We start from the raw sequence: 17,265 nt of genomic DNA, 5'->3' as shown, positions 1-17,265 counted from the left end.
ACTGAACTGTACACTAAAATGGTTAAAATGACACATTTTATCTTGTGTCATTTTACCATTTTAAAAATACTGAAAAAAAGAATTTAAGATCCAGCATCTTAAACAATCTTATTTTTATATATTTTATTTAAATAAGAAGGGGTCTTAAAATTAAATAAGGGATATTTTTTGCTCATATCTAAGAATTTCAGTGCCTTGCTGCATTCGATATTCCTTACCTGATTTCTCCTCCATTTAATCCACTCAAATTCCAATTACAATTACACATTCCCCACCATGCCATTTCCAACTATCATATCCTAACTATAATCTGCCAGTAAATAAAAAATAACTGCAGTACAGTAAATATTCCTTAAATCTGAATTTAAATACAAGGCTATATACGATGAATCACTAAGAAAGGGCAAATTAAAGGAGTTTAAAATGGAAAAAAAAAAAGGCACTCTGGAATAAAACAGGAATGAAAGAGGTAGCATCTGAGCTGTATACTAATTTTATAGTACAATTAGGTATAATTAGGAACTGAGAAGAACTGTTTTAAGGAAAAAGCTTGAGTAAAGAAATGAGGGAAGAATATTATAAAACACTTATGAAATGGAAAGTTGTACCATTTGGTTCTAGCATAGCAGTTAAAGAGTAGCTAGAGAAAAAAGAAAGACTTCAAGATTTAAGGTCATGAGAAGTCACTGAAGGTTTTTGAGCATGGGAACAATTACATCAAGGTACTTTCTCTGTGCCTCAGTTTTTTCACTTATGTGAGCATTCTTCCTCTACCTTTCTCCTGGCCCACCCCATAATCTCCATCTGTTGAACTCTATCCAAACCCAGCTCAGGTTCCAACTCCTCCATAAAACCACCACTAATCAACTCCAAACATCATGTCTTTAAATTCATACACTTATTTCTGTCCTCATCTTACAGTCAAATTTTCAGTGTTATATTGAAGCTATTCAGTCTTTCCTTTTTGAATAGTCTCTTTTCCTGGCTTCTGTGACAACATACTCTCTTGCTTTTTCTCCCTCCTCCTCTGGCTCTAGGTACACGATGAAATTCCAAGGTTTCCTAGGGCTATCCTAGGTCCTCTTCTTTTCCCACTCTTCTCTCCTAAGCTGATTCTATCCATTCCTCCAGCTTTAAACACTATAAACATACTGATGACTTCAAAAGCCATTTATCTAGGATGACCTCCCAACCCAAGCTCTAGCAGCAGCTAACTGCCTACTTGACATTTCAAAGTTAACATATTTCCAGAACCAATTTTTGTTTCTCCAAATCCTGTTCTCTACCAGTTTTCAAGTGACATTATCAACCACTCATTTATAAAGCTAGAATCCTGGGAGTCAGATTTACTCCTTTCCTTTTCCTTATCCACCACATTCATCTTGGCATTCTTCTTCTAAATATGTTCCCATCTTTTTCTCTTTTCCATCAAAAACATTCTTGCCTCCCTAAAATCCATTTAGCTAAGCATTTAGAGTGATCTTTTAATGCTAATCAGATTTTGACTTTTCCTGCTTTGAATCCTGCAAAAGTTTACCACTGTATTTAAATTAAATTCCTATCCCCTCCAAGGTCTTACATGGTCCTTATGTTCCTTAAATCTGTAATATAAATCTTAGGTAACCAGCTGTAGACAAAGAACTCTTCTGTTTGGCTTGACATTAGAGATTGATGATGCTTGACTAGGCAGTAGATGTCCATCTTCATGGTAATGACAAAGAACAGGGTTCCCAACAGACATAAGAAATTGAAATCAGAGACTTGATAAACGATAAATTCAAGGCAAGCAAAGTGATGGCAGTATTGCCAAATAGTAGATGATTACAAAAGGAAAAAAAAAAACCTAGGACAAAAGAAGTCGAAGATGCTTGAAATTATCAGCAGCAAATGGCAGGCATGACTTTTGATAATGTAATGAACTATTTAATAATGATATACCAGTTAAGGCATTTGTTGCCCTACATGACCTTCTAAAACAGCAGAAGCAATGATACAAACTTCATAGTTGACACTTGATAATGTAGTGATACATATGATGATATATTTACTAAGTAGCTTTTCTTCATTAATCTCAAAGATCATGAAAGTTTAAACTATGACATTTTAGATAGAGCTTAAGTAAACAGAGTTCCTTATCAGGACCTGGCAGGCCGGGCACGGTGGCTCACGCCTGTAATCCCAGCACTTTGGGAGGCCGAGGCGGGCGGATCACGAGGTCAGGAGATCGAGACCACGGTGAAACCCCATCTCTACTAAAAATTTAAAAAAATTAGCCGGGCGTGGTTGCAGGCGCCTGTAATCCCAGCTACTCGGGAGGCTGAGGCAGGAGAATGGTGTGAACCCAGGAGGCGGAGCTTGCAGTGAGCCGAGATCGCGCCACTGCACTCCAGCCTGGGTGACAAAGCGAGACTCCGTCTCAAAAAAAAAAAAAAAAAAAAAAAAAGGACCTGGCAGGTAAAAGTTTTAAATGCAATAGAATAATTCTTACTGATTAAAAAAAAGTAAATGAGTTAAAAACTCAAAATATCTGCCTTGACTTACCCAAATGGATCACCAACCACAAGGAACGCAACATCACTGATATCAGCATCCTTTAAAATATTATCTGCTTCTTGTTCCACTTCTTCTCTATCAGCAAGAATCAATTTTCTTCTGTAAAACTCTTCCTACAGACATAAGAGACAGCAGGTGACCATTCTAACACACATACACGCACACACGCACACACACACACACACACACACACACACTCTTTGTTTGGGACTGGTGCATATCTTGGCAACCACCCAAACACAGATCATTCAATACAACTCATCAGTGAGCCAGTACTTTATATCATGTTGCAATTAAACTCTGTATCTGGGGCTGTCTTAATATCCCAAAGGAGGCGAACCTCTTAACATCTGAGGCTTTTTGCATTTTAAATTTATTTCTAAATTTGGTTCAAAAGGCCAAGCAGAACACTGTAGGATGAATACGGGATATGTACACGTGAGCCCTACTTCAGAAACATGATGTAATACAGAATAAATATATTAAACAATAAGTTTAAACAAACATGGTGGTTTGGCTTTTATTAAATTTTCAATGGTTAAACATATGGCAACTCAGCTAGAAAAAAAAGGCAGCACCAATGAGAAATAATAGAAAATTAGCTGTTTACAGAACCAGTGAACATTCCTACATAAATGCAAAAGATACTAATTTAAAACTATATTCCTTAGTTTCTGCTAAAAAGGCAGAGTTGCAGGAGCAATAACTGAATTCTAAATATGTAGGAAGTTTGCAAACAAATTGGCTTGTGATTTAATTCCCTGCAGCTCAACTCTAGAGAACAAATCCAGTAGAGAGTGAGCTAGTAAGCTAGTGGTCATCTGATAGTGTTTACAGGCTATTATGCAAGACCATGAATCCTTTTCTTTTTTTTCATCTCGTCAGCCAGTACAGAATGAAGGATCATGAATCTTAAAACTGATTTCCTGAGAAGTAATAAGTAATTCAAATGGAGTAAAACTGGATGCATAGATAAATAATATGGTTTCTTACATACTGAGAACTTTGAGTGAGTTACTAAAAGTTGTAAGGATTGCTGTAGTGCAACGGTGTCTGGTACTCAATAATATCTGTCAAACAAATGAGTACATGAACAAATTATTAAGCAGGGCAGGATCCAGCATTGACCATTTTGCTTGAATCCTACCTTCTCTGTAGGTGTTCTGTGAAGTTACACTTTGTGTAGCTATTATCTATCCTTAAGAATACAGAGGCACAGTACAGTGTAGAGGTCAAGAGTGGTAAACCTCCGCCGGGTGCAGTGGCTCTCACCTGTAATCACAGCACTTTGGAGGCCGAGGCAGGTAGATCACCTGAGGTCAGGAGTTCGAGACCAGCCTGGCCAACATGGTGAAATCTAATCTCTACTAAAAATACAAAAATTAGACGGGCGCAATGGCACACGCCTGTAATCCCAGCTACTCAGAAGGCAAGAATTGCTTGAACCTGAGAGGCAGAGGTTACAAGGGGCTGAGATCGCACCACTGCATTCCAGCCTGGGCAACAGAGCGAGACTCCGCCTCAAAATAAAAAAAAAAAAAAAGAAATAATAATAATAATAAAAAGAGTGGCAGGCTTCAACTCAGGACTGCTTTGGTTCATCTCCTGGCTCTATCATTCACTATCTGTATGAACTTGGGCAAGTTTGTTAACTTCTCTATCCCTGCAAAATGAACAGTAATTAGAATAATAATCCTAATCTACATGTAAAGCATTTAAAACAGTGCACAGTAACTGTTCTGTAACTGTTCTATAAATGTCAGTACTTCTTATTGTGGAGAAACAGATATTCCAGCACCTTAACAAAGTACACATAATTTACTGTAGGTAAGGCTGGGTCCAGCTTCAGGTCTTGACTCTGTAAGTAATAACTCCAGAAGTTTTGACTTTGGAAAAAAATACTTTACAAAATAACAGCAGCCAAAATTAACATTTAGCTACCACTGAAAATTTACAAAGCACTTTCATATACATCATCTCAATAAAACACTACATAACCCTCCAACTGGTAACTGCCACTTGACAAACGAAGAAACTGAGGCTCAGAGAAGTTTGGAAATGTGACCATTGACAATTTCTATTTCTGAACACTTTTGTGCCACGTACCATAGCTAAGAACCTATGCTAACAACTATGCTGAACACCAAAAGTAGGTGTTTTTTACCCCATTTAAAAAATACACTAAAGTTAAAGGGCTTGTCCAAGGTCACATTAACATGTAACAAAGTAAAGACAAAACTATATCCAAACTTTCCTCTATGCCATCCCCTGATATCTCATTCTATCAAACTGCTGTTTTGTTATTTGTCTCTCTTTTCTTGAAGCTGTTAAGTTCTTTTTACTTTTCCTTAATCACTAATTAGAGAGGCACATTTCCATCATTTCGAGCTTAGATATTTTGGTTCTATCCTAAGAGTGAAAAAATGAGAAAAAAAAAGTTTTTTAAATCAAAGCTTGCCTTAGGCTGGGTGTGGTCGCTCATGCCTATACAATCCCAGCACTTTAGGAGGCCGGGCAGGCAGATCGCTAGAGTCCAGGAACCTGTGACCAGCCTGGGCAATGTGGCAAAACCCTGTCTCTTCAAAAAATACAAAAAAGTTAGCTGGGCATGATGGCATCCACCTGTAGTCCCAGCTACTCGGGAGGTTGAGGTGGGAGGATACTTGAGCCCAGGAGGTTGAGGCTGCAGTGAGCCATGATCGTACCATTGCACCCCAGCCTGGGCAACAGAGCGAGACTTATTATCTCTCTCTCTCTCCACGTATATGTATATATCAAAGTTGGTCTTTACACACAACTTTTATTTAAATGCATGGCCAATTCAAGTAGCAATTCTTAATTCCTTCTTTAAGATTTTAAAGTAATCTGAGGCCTAAAAATTTTAAGTCTATTTTTTGTTTGGAAGACATGACAATTCTAAAAATCTGCTCCCTCCTCCCATAACATATGTATTAATCTTTTGATTTACATTCTTAGAGTTTGACAATGAACCTGAAGTTGACCCTTCCCTCAAATTTACTGGGCCCTTTAGAGGGTCAACTAAATGTATAATATACTAACAAATACTCTGGTTACTTAGTGTATACTCATATAAGTGCATACTTATACATTTGTATATATTAAGTCCAGGCTCACTTAATATATACAAATGTATCAGTATAAGCCTTATTGGGAGATAGTCTAAGATAAGATCTCTCTGGATATGATACAAAAAGGCAATCACCATTCCCTATGGACATACTTCAAAGGGGGAAGCTTTCAGCTTGGGTTTTGAATATATAACCAACTCATTAAGGCTGTGTCAGCACCTCATTAGCACTCAACTCAGAAAGGATTTCTTGACTACCTTATGAAATAAGGGGTTTTGATAACTACCCCCCAAGGGTATAAAATAGCTTTCCTATTTACTGGAGAAAGCCACAAAATTAGACTTGTAAAATAGGACAAAGCACCCTTTCATTTTCCAAGTCACTTGGTTGGTGTATAATTTCCATTCTTCTGCTCCTCAGATCATTAATGAACAAGGGATGCGTTTCAAAGGGTTTAAACAAGCAGACCTGAAAATTCTGTTCAGCTTAGTGTATGAAAATCAGATGTTAGACAGCTTTCTTCCCAGGAGGCTGGGGAACCCTCAGCACCTACCAAGGCTTCCTTCCCTACAGTCAGGACCGAGGTGTAGGCTTCCAGATACACTCGACTGCAGCGTCTAACAACTTCCAGGCCCTTGACTGTGATGTCCTTGGCATCTCCCAGGCCCAAGCCGATGAGATAAAGCATTTCAAACTTCAGGAGAAGAGAGACTGCAAGACGAAGTGGACAGAAAAACCGTCAGTTACTCCGAGGACATCTAAAATCTAGTGATGAACACGAAGATGACAACCAAAGTAGCACAAGAGAAGCGGCAAGTCACAAGGAGGGGTTTGGGAACCTTACGTCACGCTTAAGGACTGGGATAAGAGGTTTTAAACAACCCTACCAGTTTTGCCGCTTGTTACACAAACCTAGGAGCAGCCAATTACCCGCTGAGAGAATCGCAGCTAGTTCCCTGGCCTTTCCAAATTCCGAACTACCACCTTTCCGCCGAAGCAACTGCCAAGGCGCCGGCTCCGTGCAGAGCAAAGACCCACGCCGCCGGCCTCACCTACGGTGCCGCAAAATGCTGGTGCCTTTACTGCACTTTACGACTAGCGGGAGGGGGCCGGGCTAGCGGGCTACTGGGCTGCGGAAACCAGACCCCGCCTCCACCGGTAGAAACCAGCCGGCCGCTGGGGCAGGGCGGCGAAAGGTCAGTCGGCCGAGAGGAGTCCGTGGAGCAACCGTTTCATAGCCTCAGGGAAAGGACCGGGCGTGCTCACAAGCCCCCTAACCCATGGCTTAAACACCCACTTCCTAAGCCTGGGTAAGTGCAGTAGCTCTTCGCCCGAGAGGAGCCACGTGGGAGAGAGTCGGGAGGGGCCCTGTGCCCTACTCCTCGTCTCCAGAAACTGGGAGGGCTGGGAAGGATTTTCCTGATTTGTCCCCGGATTTGGCCCAGTGCACAGATTTTAATTCCCGCCTTCTCATCCTCCTGTAGTTCAACTAGGTGTCTTCCTGGTGAAGCATCAGATTGGCAAACACAGCAGTGAGTGTGCTTCTGATATTTATAAATATGCCTGTCTAGGCATATTTATATTTGATATTCCATTAATGATTTTTTGGTAGTTATTTAAAACATACCACCCTCTGTATTTAATAAAGATGGAAAAATACGTAACTCAGCTACTAGTGGATAATGATTTATTCAACAAACATTTAATACCTACTGTGTGCAAGGGATAGTGCTAAACCTTAAAGATGAGAATACAAATAAGATGCAGTCCCTGAATTAACTAAATCAACAGTTTGGTAAAGAAGAAATACAAATGAACAAATATAAAATCTCAAATTGGTTAGTAAGTATATGTAGAGTAATACTGTAATGAAGAGGAGAAATTCCTTCACGTCATATGCTACTTTTATTTTGAAGTAATAACATAGTTGAGTCACTACATTACATTATGGACAAATTATAATTACCTTACATTTAAGAGAAGTCATCCTTCAATTGTCCTGTTTAAGCAGTTTGTCTATTGAAAAGAAGACATCAGAGTGACTGACTAAACTCCATCTGACCTTACTGTGAATGAAGAATATTATTTTATTCTCAAGCTGGCCTTTTAACCTACATGTTCCCAGAGATTGCCTTTGTTAGAGGAAATCTTGGTTAATATTTGTAGAGCTCAGACTCTTAATCGATTGTCATTATTTTCTAACAATTCACAAATAAGTGATAATTAAAGATAACATTGCTTTAGGATAAGGACTTGTATTTACTAAGATTAAAAGATTTGAAGTTACTTTATAGTACACTTGTTTACTTAGAGAAAAAGTCACTTTTTATAAACCCAGTGATTTTAAGTACTCATTCACACATTATGTTAATCATATGATGTAAAATGCATAAATAATAAATCTAGAGCTATTTTCTGTGTACAATGTGGAAATTCTTATTGTCATTCATCCTAGCTTAATAGATTGAATCAGTAACAATATGGACTGTTGTAAAGAAGTCACCTAGAGCCCTGCGTTTTTGTGTAAAGTAGCTCCCAGAATGTTCCCTTAAGTGCCTGTGTGTATGTGCATGTGTGTGTAAACTTTGTTTGCTTCTAACCCATTTTTATATATGACAGGTCCTTCCTCCAAAGTCTATTGCTAAAAAGGCAGAATCAGGGATACATAGTTCACTTTTTTTGCACTTAAAAGAACTACAGGCCGGGCGCAGTGGCTCACACCTGTAATCCCAGCACTTTGGGAGGCCGAGGCAGGCAGATCACGAGGTCAGGAGATTGAGACCATCCTGGCTAACACGGTGAAACCCCGTCTCCACTAAAAATACAAAAAATTAGCCGGGCGTGGTGGCGGGCCCCTGTAGTCCCAGCTACTCGGGAGGCTGAAGCGGGATAATGGTGTGAACCCAGGAGGCGGAGCTTGCAGTGAGCCGAGATCTCACCACTGCACTCCAGCCTGGGCGACAGAGCAAGACTCCGTCCCAAAAAAAAAAAAAAAAAAAAAAAACTACAGTGTCCTTTTAAGTTTTTTTGGAGAAACATAGCTAAACTAGCCAAGATTTGGTGAGAGAAGGGGAGTGGTCTCCCTTTCATTCAAAAGCTGAAATTCATAAAAGTGAATTACCAGGCTGTATATTAGCCACACACACATACCCTCACTGTCTACACCACTCCCCTAGTTCTCCAGCCTCACCTCCTCATCTCCGTACCCCTGTCCCCTACAGATAGCTGTGTGGCTCTGGCTCTACTTCCTTGAAGTCATTGTTCAGAATTCACTTCCTCAGTGAGGGCTGTCTTATGTAAAACTACAACCAACATTTCTAATCACTTTATCCACTTATTTGCCCCTGTAGCATTGCTCACTTTCTAACACAACTGTATGATTTACTTATTTATTGTGATGTTTTTTGTCTATGTCCTGTTAGAATATAAGCACCACAAAGGCAGGATTTTTTTTGTCCCTGTTGTGCTCTAATGTGAAACAAACAGCTAGAACAGTGTTTGATGCTCAGTAAATATATATTGAATGAATGAGTATACATCTACACATGGTAATAAGTTATAAATAAATTTCTTGAGAAGAACTGAGCAGAGGGGATTTTTTATAATGGTTGAGAACTCACATTTTGGTGTCATTCAGACCGTGTTTTAGTCTAGGCTTTTCACTCAGTAGTGTATTCCTTGCATTCCCTTTTTAAACCTCAGTTACTTCTTCTATAAAATAGGGATAATAGTAACATCTTTCATGGGATTATTGTGAGGATAAATGAAAAAATACATATAAAGGGCTTAGCATACTTTCAGACAACTAGTAAAGACTCAGAAAACATTGACAAACATTGATACAGAGTTTGAAATTAATTTTAGAATTATCTACAGTGTCTGTCAGATTATAATATGCAAGTCAAGTCTGCCTAGATTGGTTCTCATTCTTTTCCCCATTCACAAAAGTTCTATGAATCATTTACATAATTCAGTAATTATAGACCAATCCACTAAATAGTTTATTGATTGACAAAAGTCATCTTAAGCAAACATTATTATTTTAATATTATACTCTGAGGTATTCTTTCTGAGAGAAACTGTCTTCATTTCAATTATTCTGTCATTGAGTTCAACACTATAGACTTGGTTGGCACCAAAGAAATGTTGTCTGGCAATTTGTTAAAACTTAAAGTAGAACTTGAAGTGGAGCCAAATGTGGTGGTTTACAGCTGTATAATCCTAGCACTTTTAGAGGCTGAGGAGGGAGAATCACTTGAGCCCAGGAGTTCGAGACCAGCCTGGCCAGCATAGCAAGATTTTGTCTCTACTAAAAATAAAAATTAAAAAGTTAGCTGGGCATGGTGGCATGCACCTGTAGCCCCAGCTGCTCAGGAGGCTGAGGCAGGGGGATTGCTTGAGCCCAGGAATTTGAGGTTGCAGTGAGCTGTGATCACATCACCGCACTCTAACCTGGGTGACAGAGCGAAACCCTGTCTCAAAAAAAAAAAGCGAATGGACTTTGCTTCTTAGTAGTTTAGTAAACAAAATCTGCTAGTGAGCAGAGAAAATTTCATTTGGGAACTGAATTCTTTTTTTAAAAAAGCTTTTTAGATGCCCAACAACAATAAAAAGAATCATTGTGTTGTGTGATACATTCATGTAATACAATGCTATACAGCAATCAAAAAGAATGAATTACTGCTACATGAAACAACCTGGATGAATCTCACAGAAATGGGATATAGCTTACATAAAGCAAAGTGCACCAAATTTTAAGTATACAATTTGATGAGTTTTTACATATGTGTATAACCATGTACCCATCATTCTGATAAAGATACGGAACATTTCTGGCATCCCAGAAGGTTCCCTTTTGTCCTCTCCCAATAAATGCTCCCCCCCCACTTCCCCAAGGTAACCGAACCACTATTTGACTATAAGTTAGTTTTGGCTGTTCTTATACATGGAATCATATAAAATGTACCCTTTCGCATCTGGCTTCCTTGGCTCTGCTTTACTCGTCCATATGTTCTGTGTAGTAGTAGTTCATTATTTGCTGAATAGAATTCTGTTATATGAATGTACTACTATTTATCTTCTTTATTTTTGATGGATGTTTAAGTTTCAGTTTGGGGCTAATATGAATAAATCTGCTATGAACATTGTTGTATCTGTCTTTTGTTAGACATTTAAGTATTCATTTCTGTTGGGTTATGTTACCTAGGAATTGGAATTGCTGGGTTATAGGATATATGTTTTCACTTTAACAGATTGTGCCAAACAGTTTTCCAAAGTGTTTGTACAATTTACATTCCCACCAGCAATGGATGCAAGTTCCAGTTGCTCTGTATCCTTGCCAACACTTGGTATTGTGAGTCCTTTTAATTTAAGTGGGTGTGTAGTGATATATCCTTGTGGTTTTAATTTGCAGCTCTGTGGTGGTTAATGGTGTCAATTGCCTCATACGTATTTTTTTCAGTTATTTTAAATTTTCAGTTATTTTTCAGTTATTTTCTTTATTCTTCAATATGAATAAAATCAATATCACTTTAGGTATTGGATGAAAGTGCTTTTAAAGTCAGTATTAATTAAAACCTCTTCAAAGGCAATTTATTTATTTTTGAAGAGAAAAATATTTCTTTCTCCAACCACAGTGATATTTAAATGTGGAATCTGTACTTGTAGTTGAGTAAATCCATTTGTGAATAAGATACTTCCTTTAAAGGGGCCTTAATAGTTTCACTAATAAATATGTGTGAAATATGTTTTAATGTATCAAAAGCACATAGTGCCTGAAACATAGTAAGTGCTTAAGTTTTTTTAAAATAATTAAAATATACTTAAAAAAAAATATATATATATATATGTGTGTGTTTTGCCTGGAGCGAATACCTGTTGTCAGGACACCCACTTCTCATTCTGCTTCTGCTGCCAGTAACTATGTGGGTTTGGACCATTTTTTGCTATCAGTAACATGAATGCTTTTAGTTAGATGATTTCTAAGTCACATTGTAGGATTCAGTAGCTTCGTTTCGGGTTAGAATGGAAAGAACACTAGACTGGTAATCAGTCAATGTAAGTTATTTATGCTTGTGAACCTTTGCTTTGTTTCATGACTCAAAACCCAATAAGAAGTATCTTTCCCCTCCTCCTCCTTTTCTACCCTTCTTCCTTTAATAGGTTTTGATATAGAACTGCAAGCAATACAGTAATTCCTTAAACCTGGAAATTAGCATAACCAATATAATTTTGTTTAAAAAAATGTAAGTTGTTACTAAATTTTTTACACTAATAAACTGTGTAGACCTTGAGTTATTCTTCACATAACTGTACTTCACTGTAAGTACAGTGATTTTTTTCATAACTTGAAACTTTTTCAACCAAAATTAAACTGATACGTATATCAAGTTGCAGAATTTTCACAGATTTAATTTTCTCAGAGTGATTTTGGTTTGCATTTCTAAATCCTAGGTAGCCATAGAGTATGATTCACCCTAATCTTATTTCCTTACATTTTGTTTTATGTTATTAGGGTCTTTTGTTTGTTTTGCAGTAATTTTTCTATTGTATACTTTGAGTAGCATTGGTTTTTTTTTCTTCAGCAATTTTTACACCTTACTATCAGAGCTCCTTACATTTTCTGATAAAGGCTTATTGGAATTCAGACTCAAACTCATATAGATTCTATTTCAATCTTATCTTTGCTTCTGGCTATTGCCTCTCTTCTGGTGTTCATTAAATAAAACTTGATGAAATCCTATCATATCAAAATATTAGTAGTAGTATTAGTGGTATCAAAAATATTGTTTTCTCCAAGCATACCAATTGCAGAAGCAGTGAATAGCAGTGGTTAAAAGCCTGGACTTGAATGTCGTGGGCTTTAGAGTCAGACTACAGGATTTGAATTTTGGCTTCTCTTACTAGCAATGTGACCTTAGGAAAGTTCTTGAATCGTTAGTTATATTGCCTGTAAAATACATATAATAAAGGCACTTATAGGACCATCATTATGATTAAATGAAGTAATACTACATATAAACATTGTCTTTGAACAGTGTTTTGCACTTTGTAAGTGTTCAATAAATGTTAGCGATCAGTATAAATATTATTACCTTTAGGGTTTTGTGAAGATTAAACGTGATAAGTAAACTGTATATCTAAAGGCCTGCAATATAGTGCACAATTAACATTAGCTAGTATTACTACCAAAAATATTCTCTAGCTAGCTGGTTTTACAGAATTTCTGTGTGTTCTAGGTAAAGTTGCAGCTTAGGACCATCATCCATCTCCCTTGACACCAAACAAAAAGTGCATTTGTAATTAGAATATTTAGTACTCAGAAAACATGAACATCCAGGCTAAAGCTCAAAGCTTTTAAAAATTGTAATGTAGCTGCAATGTTATTTGCAATGAAAGGCAACAGAAAGTGGTATTAGTAATTTTAAAGATAAATTTTTTCTTGAATGAGGTGTGATGTTTAGTTCCTAATAATTTTGTCCTATGACCAATTAAACCCATCAGTAGGTTGAAGGTGTTTGGGGCATGGTGATCTGAGACTGAGGCCAGTCATTTTGTTAGACAGAGAAGCTATAAGAAATCCTATGTAGAAATTACTTAGTATCACACTAATTTTGATATTTGCATCACTTAGATGTTATTTACTTTCCTATTATCTGTGCTCCTGCCTGGCCTCCCTGCCATCTCAGTAATAGAGTTCCTTGCCTTCTTCCTAGTCATCAGGACCCGCATCTCTGCCTTTTTATTTCAAGAGGTTGAACCTTGCTACTGATTTCATTCTTCTGAGAGACTTAAATTCTTACCTTGGCCCCATCTACCCATGATTGGGTTCCCTTTTACAAAGCTAGGCTCCCGCAAAGGTAGACACTCACCTATCTGAAATTGCCAGGGTCATTGAGCACTTTTGAACAGGTGTAGTCACAACTTCAAGAGGTACCGTTCACATAGATGACATACAGCTAGCTGCCCAACTGTACACAGTGGCTCAGTGGCCAGTTGCCTATTTCTCGAACTATGGTTGATCACCTGCTGTGTTCCTGCTTGGTGGTCTTCATTAGACAGCTCAGGCTGAGATTCTTGCCCCAGTGTTTGTGGTCTTCAGTTTTTTTAATTATGTGGTCTCACCTGCTTTTATCTTGCTTCTGGTTAATTTATCTCAAATTTCATGGCCATCCATTGCTCAATGTGTTGCCTCTACCTGGAATACTTCCCTACTTTATGTCATAGGAATTATCCTTAAAATTCTAGTTCAGAAACCTCTCATCTATAGTATTTTCCCACCTCACATAACTGCAAAATTTTTTCTTATTTTGATTTTCTTTAATAGTCTATTGCTATTATATGTTTTTCTTAAGTAAGACTATAGATTTTAAGGGCAAGGCCAATGTTTTATCTTTGTATTGTCTGTAACTCATCTATGGTGTTCTGCTCATAATAGATGTTAAACGAGTATTTGTAGTATGTCTTGATGAAAGTGCTACTTAACAAAAGCAGGCAAGTCAAAGTATGCTAATGAACTGAGAAAGGAGAGGCTAGAAACAAGGAAAGTGACATGATAAACTATTGCAGCGATCTATACATGAGCTGATAGTAAATCTTGCGTATACTCAGTGACAAAAGAAGTTGAGATGTGTTAATTATATAAATCAGTGGGGATGACCATGAACATAATTAAATGGGGGAGGGGAGGAAAGGGATTGATTAAAGCCAGATGATGATGCAAACTGGATCCTACTTCTTACTTTTAGAAGTTTATATCAAATGTCAGGAAAATAAAAGTAAGTTCAAATATAAATTAACAGTATTCTACATTCAGTTTAATAATGTTTAAAACTATGAAGAGATTTAGCTTAATTCCTCGCACAACTAACTTGAAGTCTTATGATACCTAGTTGACCTTAATTGTGTCTTGTTCAATCCAACAAATGCTTACTATCTCTCATGCATAAGGCTATGTGCTCTTAATTCTCAGGGATAAAAAGAAGCATAAATCACTATTTGTACCATCTAGGGATTATATTCAAATAAAGAACGCAGGACACCTGTGCTCTATAGGGATATCACAATATGTACAGTGATATATGCTATAATAGAAGTGCAAGCAGCAAGGCAGAAAAGGAGGAAAAAGATTAATTAAACTGGATACTGTTCTAATAGCTTGATCTGACCTTATTGTTTGTAATATCTAGGTAACACATGGAAGCTATTTCTGGATTCTTGATGGTTTAGATGACTCATCACAAGATAACCAGAGTTTATTTATGTCATGGTTTAGAGAGACTAAATTGGTATAATGTTGTCCAGGAAGCCCAGACATGTTGCAGATAGGACAGCATTGCAGCATTGCAGATGACCTTCATCCTTACAAACATGCTAACTGGATTTTTTGTAGGATACCCACAATACCAGTTGCTTAGCAACAGACTAACACTAGCTATGTTTATCTGTTTCTGGTATACAAAAGTCTGGCTGCCATTTTGTTCACTTCTATTAGGGTCTAGGAAGAGGTGAGCAATATGTATTTCTTTTTTTTTTTTTTTTTTTTTTTGAGATGGAGTCTAGCTCTTTCGCCCAGGCTGGAGTGCAGTGGAGCAATCTCAGCTCACTGCAACCTCTGCCTCCCAGGTTCAAGCAATTCTTCTGCCTCAGCCTCCCGAGTAGCTGGGATTACAGGTGCACGCCACCATGCCTGGCTAATTTTTTTGTATTTGTAGTAGAGATGGAGTTTCACCATGCTGGCCAGGCTGGTCTCGAACTCCTGACCTTGTGATCCGCCTGCCTCCGCTTCCCAAAGTGCTAGGATTACAGGTATGAACCACCGCGATGGGCCAGTAATGTGTATTTCTAATTAGGACATCCCTTCTTTCAGATGCCAGTTTGCAGGTTACTTGATGAGCATAAAATCATAACAGGTAAGTGGGTCTAATTACCTAGATGCTTGGAAGATGCAGAAAATATCTTTCTTCCACATAGTGTCCTAGTTAATGGAATTCTTTTGAACCCTGTAAGTGCCCTTTATGAACTCTGTTTTCTGGACTAACATATTCACATTCATTCTTTCCGTTGAAAATACCATTTAAGCTACAGTCTAGTTGCTGTTTCTGAGGGCCTGGAAGAATTCAGCCTCATCCCATTAAGTGTAGGTGTATTTGACCAGCTCTCTGTCCTCTTAGGCCCATCCCTTTATTACAGTCTGTATTTTAAGCTTTAATGTTTATAATTAGAATCTCGTTTATTCTTTTCTGGTACTCCTGAATAACCCCAGTTTTACTAACAATAATGTAAAAATATTTCAGCCACTACATGAGCCCCATTCAAGAAATTTGTTTCAAGTTAGTTCGTTGGCTGGAATTACAGTGGCACTAATACAACACCTGCTCCAAGATCTATGATCTAATGCTTTAATCACACAGGATGCATCTAGTTACTCAAATCAGAGATTCTAGAGTCACCGTGAGTGTTCTCATACTCTCCAGGTAATTGCTCTGTCTTGTCCGTTTTGTCTCTTGCTTATCTCTTGAATCATTCCAGTATTCTTCATGCCTACTGCTCAAGCTTTAATTCTGGCCTCTGTCCTTTTTCACCTACACTATAGGTAGCCTGCTAACTAGTCTCCCTATCTCAAGTATTGCCCTAGACCATCTTTACATTGCAATAGTGTTTTCTCTAAAAAGATTCATCATGTAATCTTAAACTTTTTTAATCCTTCTATGATATCTTATATAAAAGTTCAAATTCCTTAGAATAATATACAGACCCTTACTATTTAGATTTTGCCTATCTTTCCAATCCTTTCTCCATTCTCCTGTTGTATACCTTTCACTCCTGCCATGCTGAACTTACTTTCCAGAAGTAGGGTTTTTCTTGCCATCACCATTTTGCACATGCCGTTTCACTCTTTAGAGAACTCCCACGACCATCTTCCAGGTAGATTTCTATTTATTTTCAAGAGTCATCTTAGACATTCCTTGCTCCAGGAAATCTTACTTATGCTCCCAGACATAATGTGATGCCTTTTCTGTTTCCATTCCTATGTCTAATAACACATGCCATCTTAGAGTAATTAATTATTTGTGGATTCACCAATGGACTTTGTACTTCTGAGAGATAGAGACAATGTTCTCTTCCTTTTTGTGACTGTCACAATACTAGAACATAGTGATAATATTTCTTTTGAATGAAGTAGAGTAAGCACTTGGCATTCTGGTTTTAATTTCCTAGCTTGCAAGCAACCTTGAAGATTCATCACTTGTACTAATTTGTATTATAATTTGCAGAGGCATAACTTTGACTCAAGTGCCCTATGGGGTTGGTATGTAGGAATGAGTCGCTAACCTTGTGAGAATTCTAGCCAGCTACTTGATGCTGCCCTTTCAGAGTGGCTTTGCTTTTTTCTTTATGGAAATTGTCAAGGTTCTTTTATTAGTTTCATACTGCTATAAAAACATACCTGAGACTGTGTAATTTATTAAGAACAGAGGTTTAATTGGCTCATGGTTCTGCAGGTTGTACAGGCTTTTGCTTCTGGGGAGGCCTCAGGAAACTTAAAATCGTGGTGGAAGGCAAAAAGGAAGCAGGCATGGCCTTCATGTGGCCACAACAGGTGAGGGGAATAGGGAGGTGC

At 37.8% G+C, this 17,265-nt stretch overlaps 1 protein-coding gene and 1 long non-coding RNA gene across 6 annotated transcripts in view; one reads left to right on the top strand and one right to left on the bottom strand.

Annotated features, from left to right (window-relative positions):
* DPH5 (diphthamide biosynthesis 5) overlaps positions 1-17,265 on the bottom strand; it is a 77,580-nt gene that overhangs the window by 29,493 nt on the left and 30,822 nt on the right. For 2 of the 5 annotated variants that reach the window (XM_004090000.1, XM_012500526.1), the window contains exons 1-3: positions 6,573-6,706; positions 6,196-6,353; positions 2,542-2,666 (exon numbers count right to left, since the gene is read on the bottom strand). In XM_004090000.1, the coding sequence (XP_004090048.1) occupies positions 2,542-2,666; positions 6,196-6,330 (260 nt within the window). In that variant the 5' untranslated portion in view covers positions 6,331-6,353; positions 6,573-6,706. Of the gene's footprint in view, positions 1-2,541; positions 2,667-6,195; positions 6,354-6,572; positions 6,707-6,939; positions 6,963-17,265 lie in introns of those variants that run through there. The other 3 variants (XM_030824985.1, XM_030824983.1, XM_030824984.1) reach the window with 2 other exon arrangements.
* The window catches only part of LOC100581448, a 58,356-nt gene continuing 47,884 nt past the window's right edge, over positions 6,794-17,265 (top strand). The window contains exon 1 of the long non-coding RNA XR_004032710.1: positions 6,794-6,952. This is a non-coding gene — a long non-coding RNA (uncharacterized LOC100581448). The remainder of the gene's footprint in view (positions 6,953-17,265) is intronic.

This window comes from Nomascus leucogenys, chromosome 12 (assembly GCF_006542625.1).
Source record: "Nomascus leucogenys isolate Asia chromosome 12, Asia_NLE_v1, whole genome shotgun sequence".
In the NCBI taxonomy this organism is placed as follows: Eukaryota; Metazoa; Chordata; class Mammalia; order Primates; family Hylobatidae; genus Nomascus; species Nomascus leucogenys.
The sequence above is the reverse complement of the archived record's forward strand: the minus strand, read 5'-3'. Positions and strand labels throughout refer to the sequence as shown.